At 39.5% G+C, this 14,719-nt stretch overlaps 1 protein-coding gene across 3 annotated transcripts in view; it reads left to right on the forward strand.

The window, feature by feature from the left end:
- Window positions 1-14,719, forward strand: part of LOC100082714 (nebulin related anchoring protein) — a 68,684-nt gene that overhangs the window by 12,145 nt on the left and 41,820 nt on the right. For 2 of the 3 annotated variants that reach the window (XM_001513313.4, XM_007667685.3), the window contains exons 11-19: window positions 123-239; window positions 3,155-3,259; window positions 4,358-4,465; window positions 7,858-7,962; window positions 10,633-10,731; window positions 11,182-11,286; window positions 12,023-12,130; window positions 12,386-12,487; window positions 13,870-14,067. In XM_001513313.4, coding sequence (XP_001513363.2) covers window positions 123-239; window positions 3,155-3,259; window positions 4,358-4,465; window positions 7,858-7,962; window positions 10,633-10,731; window positions 11,182-11,286; window positions 12,023-12,130; window positions 12,386-12,487; window positions 13,870-14,067 — 1,047 coding nt within the window. The remainder of the gene's footprint in view (window positions 1-122; window positions 240-3,154; window positions 3,260-4,357; window positions 4,466-7,857; window positions 7,963-10,632; window positions 10,732-11,181; window positions 11,287-12,022; window positions 12,131-12,385; window positions 12,488-13,869; window positions 14,068-14,719) is intronic. The other variant, XM_029081289.2, reaches the window with a different exon arrangement.

Consider the following 14,719-nt stretch of genomic DNA (forward strand, 5'->3'; position numbering starts at 1 on the left):
AGAACCTAGATCCTTCCGACTCCCAAGCCTGCGCTCTTGCCACTAGGCCACACTGCTTGTAAAGTGAACTGAGAACATAAAGTTGCCGGCTAAAATCAATCACCGTTGGTCCTCTCTTTCAGATAAAGTACAGGCAAGACTTGGCAAAGATGAAAGGAGCTGCTCACTATCACTCACTGTCAGCTCAAGACAATTTGGTTCTTAAACGAGCCCAGAGTGTTAACAAACTTGTCAGTGAGGTAAGGAAGAATTGAAACTCAGATCCAGTTCTTTGTGTTTCTTTGCATCTTTCAAGTAGCAAAAAGGGAGTTACGGGCAAGGTTTCCATTGTGCAGGGGGCTTGTGGGAGCTCAGCCCAGAGACCAATGCTAGGACCACACCTATGGACAGAGGCCTGGGCCCTTCGAGGTGTAAACTGACAAACATGGAAATGAAGCAAACCCGGTTTGCCCTCTCAGCAGATGAAAAACTAAATTGTGAAGGGTGGAGCGGGAACAGTTCAGGATTTGAAGCTTCTGTTCTTGGGTAGCAACCCTTCTCCTCCTCCCCCCACATCCAACTGAGGGACAATTCATCAGGGTGATGATTGGGTGGGAGAGGGCATGGAGTCTGAAAGAGGTCCAGGTTTTCAGTGCACTGGCACTCTTCCCAGTAGGAATTAAAGCTGTGGTTATTAAACACTCGTTTTTGCTCTCCATAGTCACCATCATCATAAAGTATTTATGGGATGCCTTTTGGAATCCCTACTGAGATTCTGTAAGAAGTATTCTAAGCATGATTTACATAGCAGGTCAGGGTTTAATTCTGACCACCCTAAATCTCCTGCTCTTTGCCATAACCTCCAGAGTTCATTCTAATACATGAGTATTTCAAAAGACTGTAGCTGTATCTTCAATCTACAAGTGAGAGCTTGTTTTGGCAGTTTGAGGGGAGGTTTCTCAAACATACATTCTCAGAGTTTTTTTCAGAGTTTAAAAAGAGATAAGAACATATCACCAAAACCTCTTTTCTAGTTGATGATGAAATGAAAAAAAAACAACCAAAAAACATTTCCAGTTGTAAAAACAGGGCACTTGGGAAATATTCCAATTATTTTTGGCAATGTGTTCATTTGGAGAGATATATTGACTGTAAATCTATTAGTGATAATAGGGCTTTGATTTGGTCTCTCCTATTACCCATAATGATTTGTCTTTTCCTTTAGCTAGAACATAACACCTTACATTCAGCACTCAAGGGATATCGAATAACCTCTTGTAAATCAGAAGAAACTCTATTAGTGTCCTCATCAAGTAAATCCTTTGCCATGCAAACAACCTACTTTTCAGTTATGATAGAATCTTTGGCACTATTCCCACAAAATTTGAAGGAAAAGAAAATACAGTTGATTTCCAATGTTAGGGTCACTTTATTTCAAAGTATAGTGACTTCGTATCTAGTGAACAAGGTAATTTTTGCCAGTTTTGCATCCTGCCCAACCAAAATCTCTTTCTCTTCTTCTCTTCCCCTCACCCTGCTATGTGCTTGAATTGTAGGAGTTTAAAAGGAGTTGTGGAAAATGAGGGCATGGTGGGGAAGCAGGAACAAATCAACAGATCAATTAGTGGTATTTGCTGGGTACTTACAGTGTGCAGGGCATGGCCAAAAGCTCTTGGGAGAATACAGTACAACAGAATTCCCTGCTCACAGAGAGCTTTTAGTTTAGACCCCCCAAACTACCCTTTACCCCTTACTTGCCCACCTCCAAAACCATGGTCAATCTCTAGTTGGTCCAGAACTAATGGATTTCACGGGCCTCCACGTGATGCGGGTTGTCATGAAGTAACACTTTGTAGGACTTTGAATCTGTTTTTCTAGTTAAACTGAGTTAGAACCTGTTGTGGAGCCTCTCCGTCCCCTTCCCTGCCTCCTCCTCAGTCACTAGGAATTTGTGATTCCAGCTTAGGTACCATTAATAATCACTGATCCGTCTATCAGTGAGCCTAATTATAGTGAAACTATTACAGAGGTTATGCCTTCAGAGAGGTTGGGGAGAGGAAAGAGAGGGGCCTCTCCCTGGGATGGCAGAGGATGCTTTCAGGCAGTTTCCTAGTATTTGTCCCTAGCCTTGTGGTCAAGGCAGCTGCTTTTGTTGCCACGGGCCAGTCAGGAAGGTATTCCCTCATGGCAGTGTTCATAGCTGGAGGGATGAGAGGCTGCAGGGACTGTGGAGCACCTGAACTAGCCCTGATTAGTGTTATCTATCCCCCAGACCTTTCCAGGAGAAGGGTGTTGGCCCCAGTTGTCACCCACTCCTCTCTTTCAGATTCCCTGGCAACTCTTGGGTGTAGAGGGACACGTTGTGGGTGGGGTTGGCTGTGAGGAGTCACTCTATTTGTGGCCCTCAATCAGCAGTAATAATCACTATGGTATTTGTTGGGCATGTACTATGTGCTAAGCACTGAGGTAGATATAGGGCGATGAGATCGGATGCAGTCCCTGTCCCACATGAGCTCACAGTGTAAGTAGGAAGGAGAACAGGTATTTAACCCCCATTTTACAGATGAGGACACTGAAGCCCAGAGAATTTGAGTGACTTACCCAAGGTCACACTATGGGCAAGAAGGAGAGCTGGTATTACAGTCCAGATCCTTGGACTTACAGGACCATGCTCTTTCCACTAGTCCATGCTGCTTAGGGAGAGAACTAACTGAATAGCTTCTTTACTGTTCTCCCTGTTTCAAACTTCTAACCTCTTCAATCTGTCCTTCATGTATCGCCAGTTGGAATACATTGGCATATTAATGTCTGTCTCCCTTCTAGACTGTAAGCTTGTTATGGACATGGAACGTGCCCATAATTCTGCTAGTTCTGTTGTGTTGTACTGTCTCAAGTGCTCTGCACATGGTAAGCACTCAATAAATACGTATGATTGATTTATTGATTGACAGTGCTTACTGTGTACTGATCACTGTACTAGGTTTCTGGGTGAGAACAATGCAGTAAAATTGATAGAGACGTTCCCTGACCACAAGAAGCTCACGGTCGAGAGGGGCAATTGGACGTTAAAATCGGATCAAAAGTTTTCTCAATCTGCAGTGGCTGAGACCATCGGAGATTTTCAAGAGTCATTTGGGAGCAGTTATATTGAATGTTTTATGTTTTCATTGTCAAGGTGGAGTACAAGAAGGATCTGGAAAATAGTAAAGGCCACAGTATTAACTACTGTGAAACTCCCCAGTTTAGGAACATGAGCAAGATCTCCAAATACACCAGTGATGTAAGTTGTCAGTGCCTTTTGTTCAGAGTCCAGTAAAATTTAGTTTAGTAACTGCTAGGGTCTTCCAACATGTCTGGGTATTTTTAGATTAGAAGAGAAATTTGAGCATTTCTTGGCTAAGTTATTCCCTAAAGTATGTTTTATTGTGTGTTGAGGATAGACCACTGTTAGGAAATTAGAGAACGTCCTTCTGACAACTCATATCTATCTGGATAAAACACAATATTGTGTTGGAAGAAATGTCATGTATGTGTATGTGGCACCAATCAAGGAACGCCTACTATACCATGACTTTTTCTCAAGGAATGCTTACTGTAATATGAGTTTTTCTTAACTGGGCTTTGTCAGAAATTTAGTCCACATGCTATAAGAGAACTGACTACATATCATTATGGGAAAAATAGATTGGGTTGGCTATATCTCAAATTCAGCCAAAAGTTTTTATAGCATTATTTATCTCACCCTTTCACTGCATTTTATTTCATATTTTCATGTTTACATAGTTGCAAATAATCTTTAGAGCCAACTTTAAGATATGTTACAAAAGACATCTTTCAACAAAATAAGTAAAATTAAATGCCTACAAAACAGAATTGACTGGTATTAGCTACAACGCTAATTGATTAACTGAATTTTGGTCATAAAATTATTATTTGGGGGATTTGTTCGGTTGATGACTAATCACAGGCCTCCAAAGTTCTTTCCATTATATGCTATTTTCTCAAATCATTAAAAAACTTTAAGTGAGGTGTTGATGGAAAGGAAAATAAAGTGACAGAATTTATGTATTTCCATGTTGATTTTCATGGGGGAAAGGAGCTAATATGAAGTATTTAAAGATTAAATTTAAGAAAATGAAGTTTAATCTACTCTGCGCACTGCAGATCTCTTCCCTAATCTCCCACAAACTTGTCTGAGGATCCTCAGTAGATTTCCATTATTTGGCTGAAGATATAATTAAAAGACAGCTAAATTTTGAACATCAGCTTGTTTCTCACCACTTCTTAAGAGTCAAAATTTCCTGGTTTATATTTTGGTAAACCAAAATAAAATGGCATCAGTTGGATTGCATCATAACGTTCTTATGTTTCTACACAGAATAAATACAAGGAAAACTATCAGAACCAAATGAAAGGTCACTATGAAGGGGTTGGCATGGACCGACGTACCCTTCATGCCATGAAGGTTGGGAGTCTAGCAAGCAATGTAAGTCCTCTAAGTCAAGCCCCGAAACGTTAGGCTAGTTCATAAAGGGGTGATAAGAATGTGGCCACTTTTCTTTCAGTACCAATTTAGATGAAACAGGGAAAACCAAATGCACTCTGAGTGGCTGTTCAACCAGGTAACCCACTCGTAGGAGGAACCCTTTAAGAGATCAGACCTTTTATAGTCACCTTTGAAACAAAAACCTGAAGCAAACTAAAGTTTCCAAACTATTCATTGAGTCTACATCCTATTAAATAGGTTTAACTGGAAGTTGTAAGTGAAGGAAGTTCTATGAGATAGTCTGTTCTAGTGATACTACGGTTGGGTCTTCACAGAGCAAAGTTAAAAATCTGTTTTACAGAACCCTGAAGTATGACATTCATTCAGTAGTATTTATTGAGTGCTTACTATGTGCAGAGCACTGTACTAAGCACTTGGAATGTACAAATCAGTAACAGATAGAGACAGTCCCTGCCCTTTGACGGGTTTACAGTCTAATCGGGGGAGACGGACAGACAAGAACAGTAGCAATAAATAGAATCAAGGGGATAAACATCTCATTAAAACAATAGCAAATAAACAGAATCAAGGCGATGTACATTTCATTAACAAAATAAATAGGGTAATGAAAATGAATAGGGTAATGAAAATGAAAATGACTTGTTAGCTGGATTACAATTTAGGATATGTAAGCAGACTTTTTTTTTTTTGATAATGCAGCATAAAACTGAGGAACAATACTTTTAGGCCAGAAAAACGGGCTTTTTTTCTCTCTCTTTTTTTTTTTTTTTGCCTGGAAGGCCTGAAATGCCTTAGATTAGCATGGAATCTATTTAATAATGATGATGATTGTGGTATTTGTTATTGTGTGCCAGGCACTGTACTAAACACTGGGGTGGATACAAACAAATCGTGTTGGACACAGTCCCTGTCCCATGTTGGGCTCAGAGTCTCAATCCCCATTTTACAGATGAGGTAACTGAGGGACAGAGAAGTGAGTGACTTGCCCAAGGTCACGTAGCAGATAAGTGGCAGAGTTGGAATTAGAACTCATGACTTCTGACTCCCAGGCCCACCCTCTATCCACTATGCCATGCTGCTTCTCTGCATATCACCTACTGCCTGGAGTAGTAGTGTCTATGAACCCCTCACTTCTCACCTGTTGTCTGCTGCTCAGCTTTGACTCACAAAAGATGGACGAAGGCTGAGGAGTCAGATTGAGCTCTGGAAAATCCTGAAAATCCTATGTCAGTCAGATGGAGGTGCAGATATCTGGATATGGGAGGAAGATCTGACATAAACCTGGTGGTTAGATGTTTCTAGAGAAGCTAGTCTTGCTTTATAGAGCAATCTTTGCTGAAGTCCTAGAATTTACATATGTGTTAGCCCCATGCAGATCGGGCACAAAGAGGAGTTTTCCAGTAATCACCCAAACAAAAATACTTTCCTTTTACAACTATGTCAGGCCATCATGGAATTAATCATAGGACTTTAGAATCCCAATAAGCAGTCTTGCCATGAGATTCATTCCACATTGACCTGCCTCACTGACATTTATAAATGACATTTATAAATGCTTACTCTTGGTTAAGCATTTAGGTACATGCAAGTTAGTCAGATCAGACATGACCTCTGACCCACATGAGGTTCGTGACTAAAAGAAGAAGGAAATCATAACCTCAATTTACAGATGAGGGAACTGAGCCACTGAGCAGTAAAGTGACTTACCGAAGGTTACATATTTGGCCAGCAGCAGAGCTGAGACTGTAATTTGGGTCTCCTGACTACCAGCCCCATTTTCTTTCCGTTAGGAAATACTACCACTAGGTTCATAGGGATCCAGATCCTCTCAATAAATAAGCTACTATCTAGGTGAAATTTCCCACCTAAGGAAACTTGCATTAGGTTTCCTGGGCCTTCAGTGTGACATTAACTATCAAGGTGATTTTAAGACATTTTTAGAGCTTCCACAAGTTCCTACCCAAGTAGTAGTTTAAGAATAACAGCAGAATGATAAGCAGTGCCATGCTAGGTCAGAAGAGAAATTCATCCAGCCGAGTGTACTACTTCCAACAGGACCAACAAAAAAGTACTTGTGTAATAGTTAATGTCTGTCTCCCCCTCTAGACTATAGGCTCAATGTGGGCAGGGAATGTGACTACCAACTCTGTTATACTGGACTCCCACAAGTGCTTAGTACAGTGCTCTGCACATAGTAAGCACTCAATAAATACAATTAAGAGTTAACTTCCTTGACATGGTTATGGATGAACCATCTACTATTCCTAATTTTTCCTTCTGAAAACCCACTATGGGCCTATTAACACAATTTTGGCAGGAAATTTTAAACGCAATTTAAATTTACTTTGCTAATTACCATTGCATTTAATATCATTCCTTCAAGGACAAGACTAAAATATGAAAGCAGCCTGGCCTAGTAGGTAGAGCACAGGCCTGGGAGTTGGAAGGACCTGGGTTCTAATTCTGGATCTGCCACTCATCTGCTGTGCAACCTTGAGCAAGTCACTTCACTTCTCTGTGACTTAGTTACTTCATCTGTAAAATGGGGATTAAGTACTTAATACTTAAGTACTTAATTAGTAACTACAGAAGCAGCGTGGCTCAGTGGAAAGAGCACGAGCTTTGGAGTCAGGGGTCATGAGTTCGAATCCCAACTCTGCCACTTGTCAGCTGTGTGACTGTGGGCAAGTCACTTGACTTCTCTGTGCCTCAGTTACCTCATCTGTAAAATGGGGATGAAGACTGTGAGCCCCACGTGGGACAACCTGATTCCCCTGTGTCTCCCCCAGTGCTTAGAAGAGTGCTCTGCACATAGTAAGTGCTTAACAAATACCAACATTATTATTATTATTATTATTATTACTTTCAGCCACATGTGGGACATGGACTGTGTCCAACCTGGTTAGCTTATATCTACCCCAGAAGTTAGTGCAGTGCCTGGCACATAGTAAACACGTAACAACTACCAATAAAAAATATGTATAAAACTGGAGAACTAACTGAAAATAGATGTCATGAGTAGAAGTTAAATTAATGTTTACACAACTGGGGCTGATTAATGGAACAAAAGAAATAGAATCAATAGAATATAATAGAATATTAATCAATGGTATTTATTGATCACCTACTGTGTGCAGAGCACAGTACTAAGAACTTAGTAATGTACCATACAACAGAGTTGGTAGACGTAATTCCCATGCACAAAGATCTTACAGTCTACTAATTCAACAATTATTTTCCTTCTAGGGGAAATACGATTAAACTTACTTTGTTTCCCATATTTAGTGACAATATATTTCTTTAATGACATTTTTTTGAACAATAACAGAACTCCATATAAGACCAATTATTAACTTTTCTGGGTGTTCCAGATAGCCTATAAAGCCAATTATAACCGTGACAGTGTTGACTACAACTACCCAGCTACCATCACTCCAACATATCAGACCACAATGAGGCTGGTTCCCCTGAAAGAGGTAAGTAACATTCAAGTTTTCCATCATTTCCTTTTCCTTCATTTTTCCATCATTTCCTTTTCCATCATTTCCTTTTCCTTGCAGATGGGAAAAGAGCTGATTTTTGAGGTAGCAACATAAAAGAAAAATCAGTCTATTGCAAAGTAGCTGAAGAGGAGGAACAGCTCTAACTGATATCTGCTTTTCAGTATTCAGTGTTCACTTTTGTATTTTCAGTAAAAAATGGAGCAAGTGTGGCTTTACTCTTAGAGAACACTATTTTTCCTCCTAGAATCTAATGTTCAGGCTCTTTAGTTCCTAACTTAGAGGCATATACAGAGGGGAGGGAAGTTGTAGGGAATTAAGGATCTGGAAAGAAGCTAGAAGGATATGGTCAAAATGCTCTGATCTTTGAAACACTTGGAAGTCTCCAATTATGAGCCTCCAGTAACTCCCAATTGCATAGATTGGGTTACATTTAGGTACGGATTGTCCCTATTTGTCAACTGGGAGAGTTTATATTTTACTCTTTAAAATAATGTGTTGAAATATACAGAGGAAAGCAGAGAACTGAACTCGAAGGTTAACATGCCAAGATATACTAAACCAGATATAATCAAAGGATGTTTACTGGATCTACGTAGATCAGTGGAAGTGTCAAATGTAGACATGCATTTTTAGTGTATTTCATTCTGAACACTAACACATTGCCAAAGTTTCATTTTTTAAACCTGATTGGCATGATGATTTTGTCTCTTTGAGACACAAGCCCAGGTTAGGCACAATGGCTTCACTTATTACTGTCATAGATTGTAAGTCCCTCTAGGAACATGGTCTATGTCTAATTCCCACCTGTATTCTCTTCCCCAATGCTTAGTTTAGTGCTCTGCACACAGTAAAAGCTTAATAAATACTACCTATTAGTACTATTTCCTAAAGATGATTCTTTATGAGCTCAACATGTGACATTTTCATTTTCATGTGACATTTGACACGCCCCTCCCCCCAGCCCCTTCACCCAACCCTCTTTTTAACATGTGTTTTCAGGGGAAAATGGAAAATGTTTATTGCCTTAAAGTTTAGCTCCCATAGGGTTGATGCATAAGTAGATAAAATGGGCTTCATGAAATGCTTTCTATCTTGTGTTCTCTCAGATACTGGCTGAAAAAGGAAAAAATTTAATGTTCAAAAATCTAGTATAGAGTTTGTCAACTGTCTATAAGAAATACAATAGGACCATTTTAAAGTACCTTTGCCCTCTATTTTGCCTTAGCTCTGAATGTAGGCTACAAGTGAGTGTCACAAGGGCTAAGTCAAAGGACATTCCATTTATAGAATTTTTTAAAGATGATATGTAATTAGAATAGCCTTCATTTTACAGCAGAGAGGATTTCCAATACTTAAACTGGAGCAATATACAAGAATTTGCAATGTTGCAAAGAGATGATTAACTGCAATGAATGTTAATTATGTCCTGTGGAGAAAACTAATTGTATTCTGAAATATATTTAACACTGAGGCCTCTGGTAGAAAGTCATATTGAAAAATATTTTTCATGATTTTTTATCTGGCATAACTTCAAATTTTAATTTCTTCTTCAAGATGATAACTTCTGCTATTGAATTAATCCATTAAGAAGCTTTCATCACACAAATTGTTGACATTGAAGTGACCTTATTATTTGCACCATTTTTCCACTTGATCATATATCTCAAAATCATGTTGTTTCCCAAACTTTAAACTTTTAGTCATCACCTAGAGTACACCACTAGAAATTTGATTTGGTGGGAAGGGTCCCCTTGCTGATGGAGCCCTACAAAACTTTTCATAGACCAAAGAGATACCAGAAAACAATTTAAGTCTGAATTCAATCAGTCAATCAAGCAATAGTATGTATTGAGTGCAGAATGCAGAACATTGTTCTAAGCACTTGGGACAGTACAATAGAGTCAATAGATACAATCCCCACCCTCAAGGAATTTAAAATCTAGTAGGTGAGACAAACACTAAAACCAATTGCAGAGAGGGAGAATCAAGAGAGCAACAGAGTTTATTATTGAAATAATAACAATAGTAATTATGGTATTTGTTAAGCCCTTTTTTATGGTATTTGTGTCTGATACTGTACTAACTGCTAGGGTAGAAACAAACTAATCAAGTTGGACACGGTTCCTGTCCTACCTGGGGCTCATACTCTTTATCCCCATTTTACAGAAGAAGTAACTGAGGCACAGAGAAGTTAAGTGACTTGCCAAAGATCATAAAGCAGACAAGTGGTGGAGCTGGGATTAGAACCCAGGTCCTCTGACTCCCAGGCCCAGGATCTTTCCACTAGGCCACAGTGGTTCTCCCAAAGATATGTACTTTCTGTCAGCTGCTGTGCAGGGCAGCTATTCATTACAAGATGTCCCTGGAGACACCAGTTGATATTACCTAGAGGGGAAAAAAATGGCCATGCAACTGTAGTTTGCTGATAGGGTTTTTCTGTCTTCACGGTATAATCATCTCAATGTCAGACATTTCCAGGTTGAAGGCTCAGTTGACTTTCATCTGGATTTTGATTTCCATTTCCAAAAATACCTTTGGGCCTTAATTTAGAGCAGTAAATGGGCATCTAGGTAAACGTGGCATTTCTTATACAGGGCCAATTTACATCCTTTTTTCTGTCCTCCCCATTTTATTTTGATTCAGTCAAACTACAGGCAAAGCATAGATAAATTGAAGTACAGTTCTGTGACCAGTACTCCACAGATCGTTCAAGCCAAAATCAATGCGGAGCAGCTCAGCCATGTGAGTTTCCAACCGCTTCTCCTATGGGCTTCCTTCCTTATGCGCTGCACGTTAAGTAGCATTTGGTTCAATGCATTTTCTGCACTTTAGTCAATATGCTTTTTTGCTAGCCCAGGACTTTCCTTCTATTCACATCTTTATTGAGAAAAAATGGAAATAGTTCTATTCTCTGATGCAGTAAGTTTTTTTTTGCAGTAAACTTTAGGGTCATTTTAATTTGCATGTGACCCTCCTCCTATAGCTCTCTGCCATTTTCCCACTGAAAATATCTATCTTAACTCAGATATGTTGACTAATGATAAAAACCCTCTCCATTGATGATGATTCCTTAAGGACGGGCTTGAGGTAGAACCCAAAGATTGATTTCCTGCATACGTTCAATTGACTGCCCTAGTTACTATGTCTTCTTTAAACTGCCCTTTCACCACTTCTTGTCTGGATACTGAGCAGGTGAATTACCGGGCCGAATATGAGAAAAATAAGCTGAATTACACTCTGCCCCAGGATGTACCGCAGTTAGTCAAAGCCAAAGCCAATGCTGCACTCTTTAGTGAGGTAAGTTTGATGACACAAAAAAACAATTCTTTACAAAAACAATCCTGAATAAATTGTTCCGTATTAAACCTGAATAAACATTACTCGAGAGGATGGATAATCAGTGGGCAAATAGTTGATTCTATTATTTCTGCAACCTTATGAGGAGTTCCCAAACCACAGAGAATAAAATAAATAGTCGGTTACCTTGTATTCCTTCACTACCATCTTATAAAGTCATTAAAAAATGGTTTAAGATGTAAAGGACTATAAGACATGCTGCTTCAAGATCACCATTTTTTGTCAGATATAACTAGTTATTTTGGATATATTATGCCATTGGTCAAGGGTACAGTTAGCAGAGATTTGGTGATATTGATATAGGTATTGGATTCATTCACTCATATTTATTGAGCATTTACTATGTGCAAAGCACCGTACTAAATACTTGAATGATAAGGAATCACATTATCAAAAATACATTTCATTTGGCTTCCGTTTCTGATGGTGATCTTTGATGTTTAAAATAAAGCCAAGTATGATAAAGGACCAATTTCAGGCATGTGGTTAGAGTCTTGAAGGAGGTAACTTTCTCGGCTACATCTTATTGCAGATATAGTTCTATAGTATACTCTTTCCGGAAATTTATTTAATCACCAATTAAGTGTACGTCTGAAAGACAAAGACTGATCCTTATGCCTAATTTAGAATTTTAATTTGTTAAGTATCCTGAGATACTCTCCTGTTTCATTTTCAGGTTAAGTACAAAGAAGGGTGGGAGAAGACAAAGGGAAGAGGATTTGAGATGAACCTAGATGCCATGTCTTTGCTTGCTGCCAAAGCCTCAGGGGATCTAGCCAGCAATGTATGCCTCTTCTCACTAACTCAGAAATGTCTAAAATTTGTTCCGATTACATTTCAGGATGTCATGTGGAAAAATAATGATTGTGACATGTAATAGCTGAAAACCTCACAATGCTTTCATTTTCCCCTGGATTTGATAAATATTAGTTATGCTTTTCAGAATCTTTTCACATTGCACTTATTAAAATTAGTTCCCCTGGGCTTGCAAGTGTTTTTCCCCTACTCACAGTAGAGACTTTTCTTTCCTTCTCTATAGATTAAATACAAAGAAGAATATGAAAAAACAAAAGGGAAAGTTCTGAGTAACAAAGATTCAAAACTTCTGCATTCCCTGCAAGTGGCCAAGATAAGCAGTGAGGTAAACTATTTCTTCCTGTGGCTTGCAGGTTACCTGAAGTTTTCCCAGATCTGAACCCCATCATCATTAGTCACCATAGAGCTTCCATCTGAAATCTGTATTGAATTAAATGCCTTTTGTTAAGGGTACGGATTGGGGGAGGATCCTAATATATAAACTGATATATCATTTTTAAAGATCAGCTGATCTATGGCATTTACTGAGTCCTTTCATTGTGCAGAATATTGTACTAAGTGCTTGGGAAAGTACAATAGAAGTTGGTAGACATGATCCTTTCCCAAAAGAAGCTTACACTCTACAGGGGAAAAAAGACATTAAAACAAGTTACAGATAAGTGAAGGGACAAAGTATAAGGATAAGTACATATATTCTGTGGGGCTGGTGATGGGATGAGTATCAAAGTGCATAAGTGGTACAGACCCAAGTGCCTAAGTGAAGCAGAAGGGTAGGTGAATAAATTGAGGAAATGAGGGATTAGTCAAGGAGAGTAAACTGCTTGCCAATTGCTCCCAGCTGCAATAGTTTCTTCTTGGGCAAGTCCCTTAACTTCTTTGTGCCTCAGTTAACTCATCTGTAAAAATTAATTCATCTGTAAAATGGGGATTAAGACTTTGAGACCCAGGGATTGTGTCCAATCTGATTAGCTTGTCTCTGCCCCAGCGCTGAAAATACCATAAAAACAAGACAAAAAAACCTATCCACTAATAATAAAAAAAACTTAAAACTTCGAAAAACTTCTGTAGGTGGGAGTAAATTTAGATAGACCTGTTCTGTCTTGATAGGTAGCCCTGCCCTGTAGACTGTAAATTCCTTGTGGGCAGGGATCACATCTACCAACTGTGTTGTATTGTACTTTCCCAAGCACTTAGTACAGCTCTCTGTATACACTAAGCACTCAATAAGTGGTGATTGATTGATTTGCGAGAGGGTGTGGAGATTTCTTTTTAATAGTATCTGTTATGTCCTTCCTATGTACTAGGCATTGTACTAAGTGCTGGGGTAGATACAAGGTAATCAGGGTAGACACAGTCTATGTCTCACATTGGGCTCACAATCTTAATCTCCACTTTACAGATAAGGTAATTGAGGCACAGAGAAATGAAGTGACTTGTCCAAGGTCACACAGCAGCAAGTGGTGGAATCAGGATTAGAACCCAGGTTCTCTGACTTCCAGGACTGTGCTCTTTTCACTAGGCCAAGTTACTTCTCACCTCAGAGAGTCTTGGAGATGAATACAATCCAGTATCGTGAGGAATACAGCTGGGAAAAAAATTGTTTAGTCATTCATGACACAGGTGGTTCTAAGTATTGATCAGGGTGAAAGCTGAGCTTCATTTCTGGTTTACTCTCTGAGCAAAAGCCACTCTTTCCTTGTCTTCTAGGTTGAATATAAGAAAGGTTTTGAGGAGAGTAAGACCCATTTCCATCTTCCTATGGACATGGTGAACATAAAGCATGCCCAAAAGGCCCAGGCTCTGGCCAGTGATTTTGACTACAGAAAGAAGTTGCACAAATACACGGTTCTTCCTGAAGATATGAAAACCAAGTGGGCCAAGAAGGTCTATGGGCTCCAGAGTGAGGTGAGAGCTAGTTAACATCTTTACATTTTTTATGGCATTTTTTGAGTGCTTACTATGTTCCAGGAACTGTTCTAAGCGCTGGAGTAAATACAAGGTAATCAGGTTGGATAGGGTCCATGTACCACATGGGACTCACAGTCTTGATCCCCATTTTACAAATGAGGTAATTGAAGCTGAGAGAAGTTGAGTGACTTGCCTAAAGTCACAGAGCAGACAAGTGGTGGAGCTGGTACTAGGACCCTGGTCCTTCTGATTCCCAGGCCTGTGCTCTATCCACTAGGCTGCTTCTCATCTGTTTGCCTATGTTATAGTAGGATGGTATGTGGGTATCCAATTCTTGCTCCTAGAGTTTCTCCAAGTTGGCTCTGATGTAACCCCTCCAATTCCAGGACTGCATGAAAAGAGTGCCCCTAAGTGAGGCAGGCAGGTACCTCCAGGATCAGTTAACAGTATGTTTTGAGTGCTCAATATGCACAAAGCACTCCACTAAGCTTTTGGGCGATAACAGTACAATAGAGTTAATAGACTCTAGACTGTAGTGTGGGCAGGAAATGTGACTGCCAACTCTGTTGTATTACACCTCGACTAAGTGCTCTGCACATACTTAGTCCTAAATGAGTGAATAGACACATTCTCTGCCCACCTGGAGTTC

This window comes from Ornithorhynchus anatinus, chromosome 16 (genome assembly GCF_004115215.2).
Source record: "Ornithorhynchus anatinus isolate Pmale09 chromosome 16, mOrnAna1.pri.v4, whole genome shotgun sequence".
Taxonomy (NCBI): Eukaryota; Metazoa; Chordata; class Mammalia; order Monotremata; family Ornithorhynchidae; genus Ornithorhynchus; species Ornithorhynchus anatinus.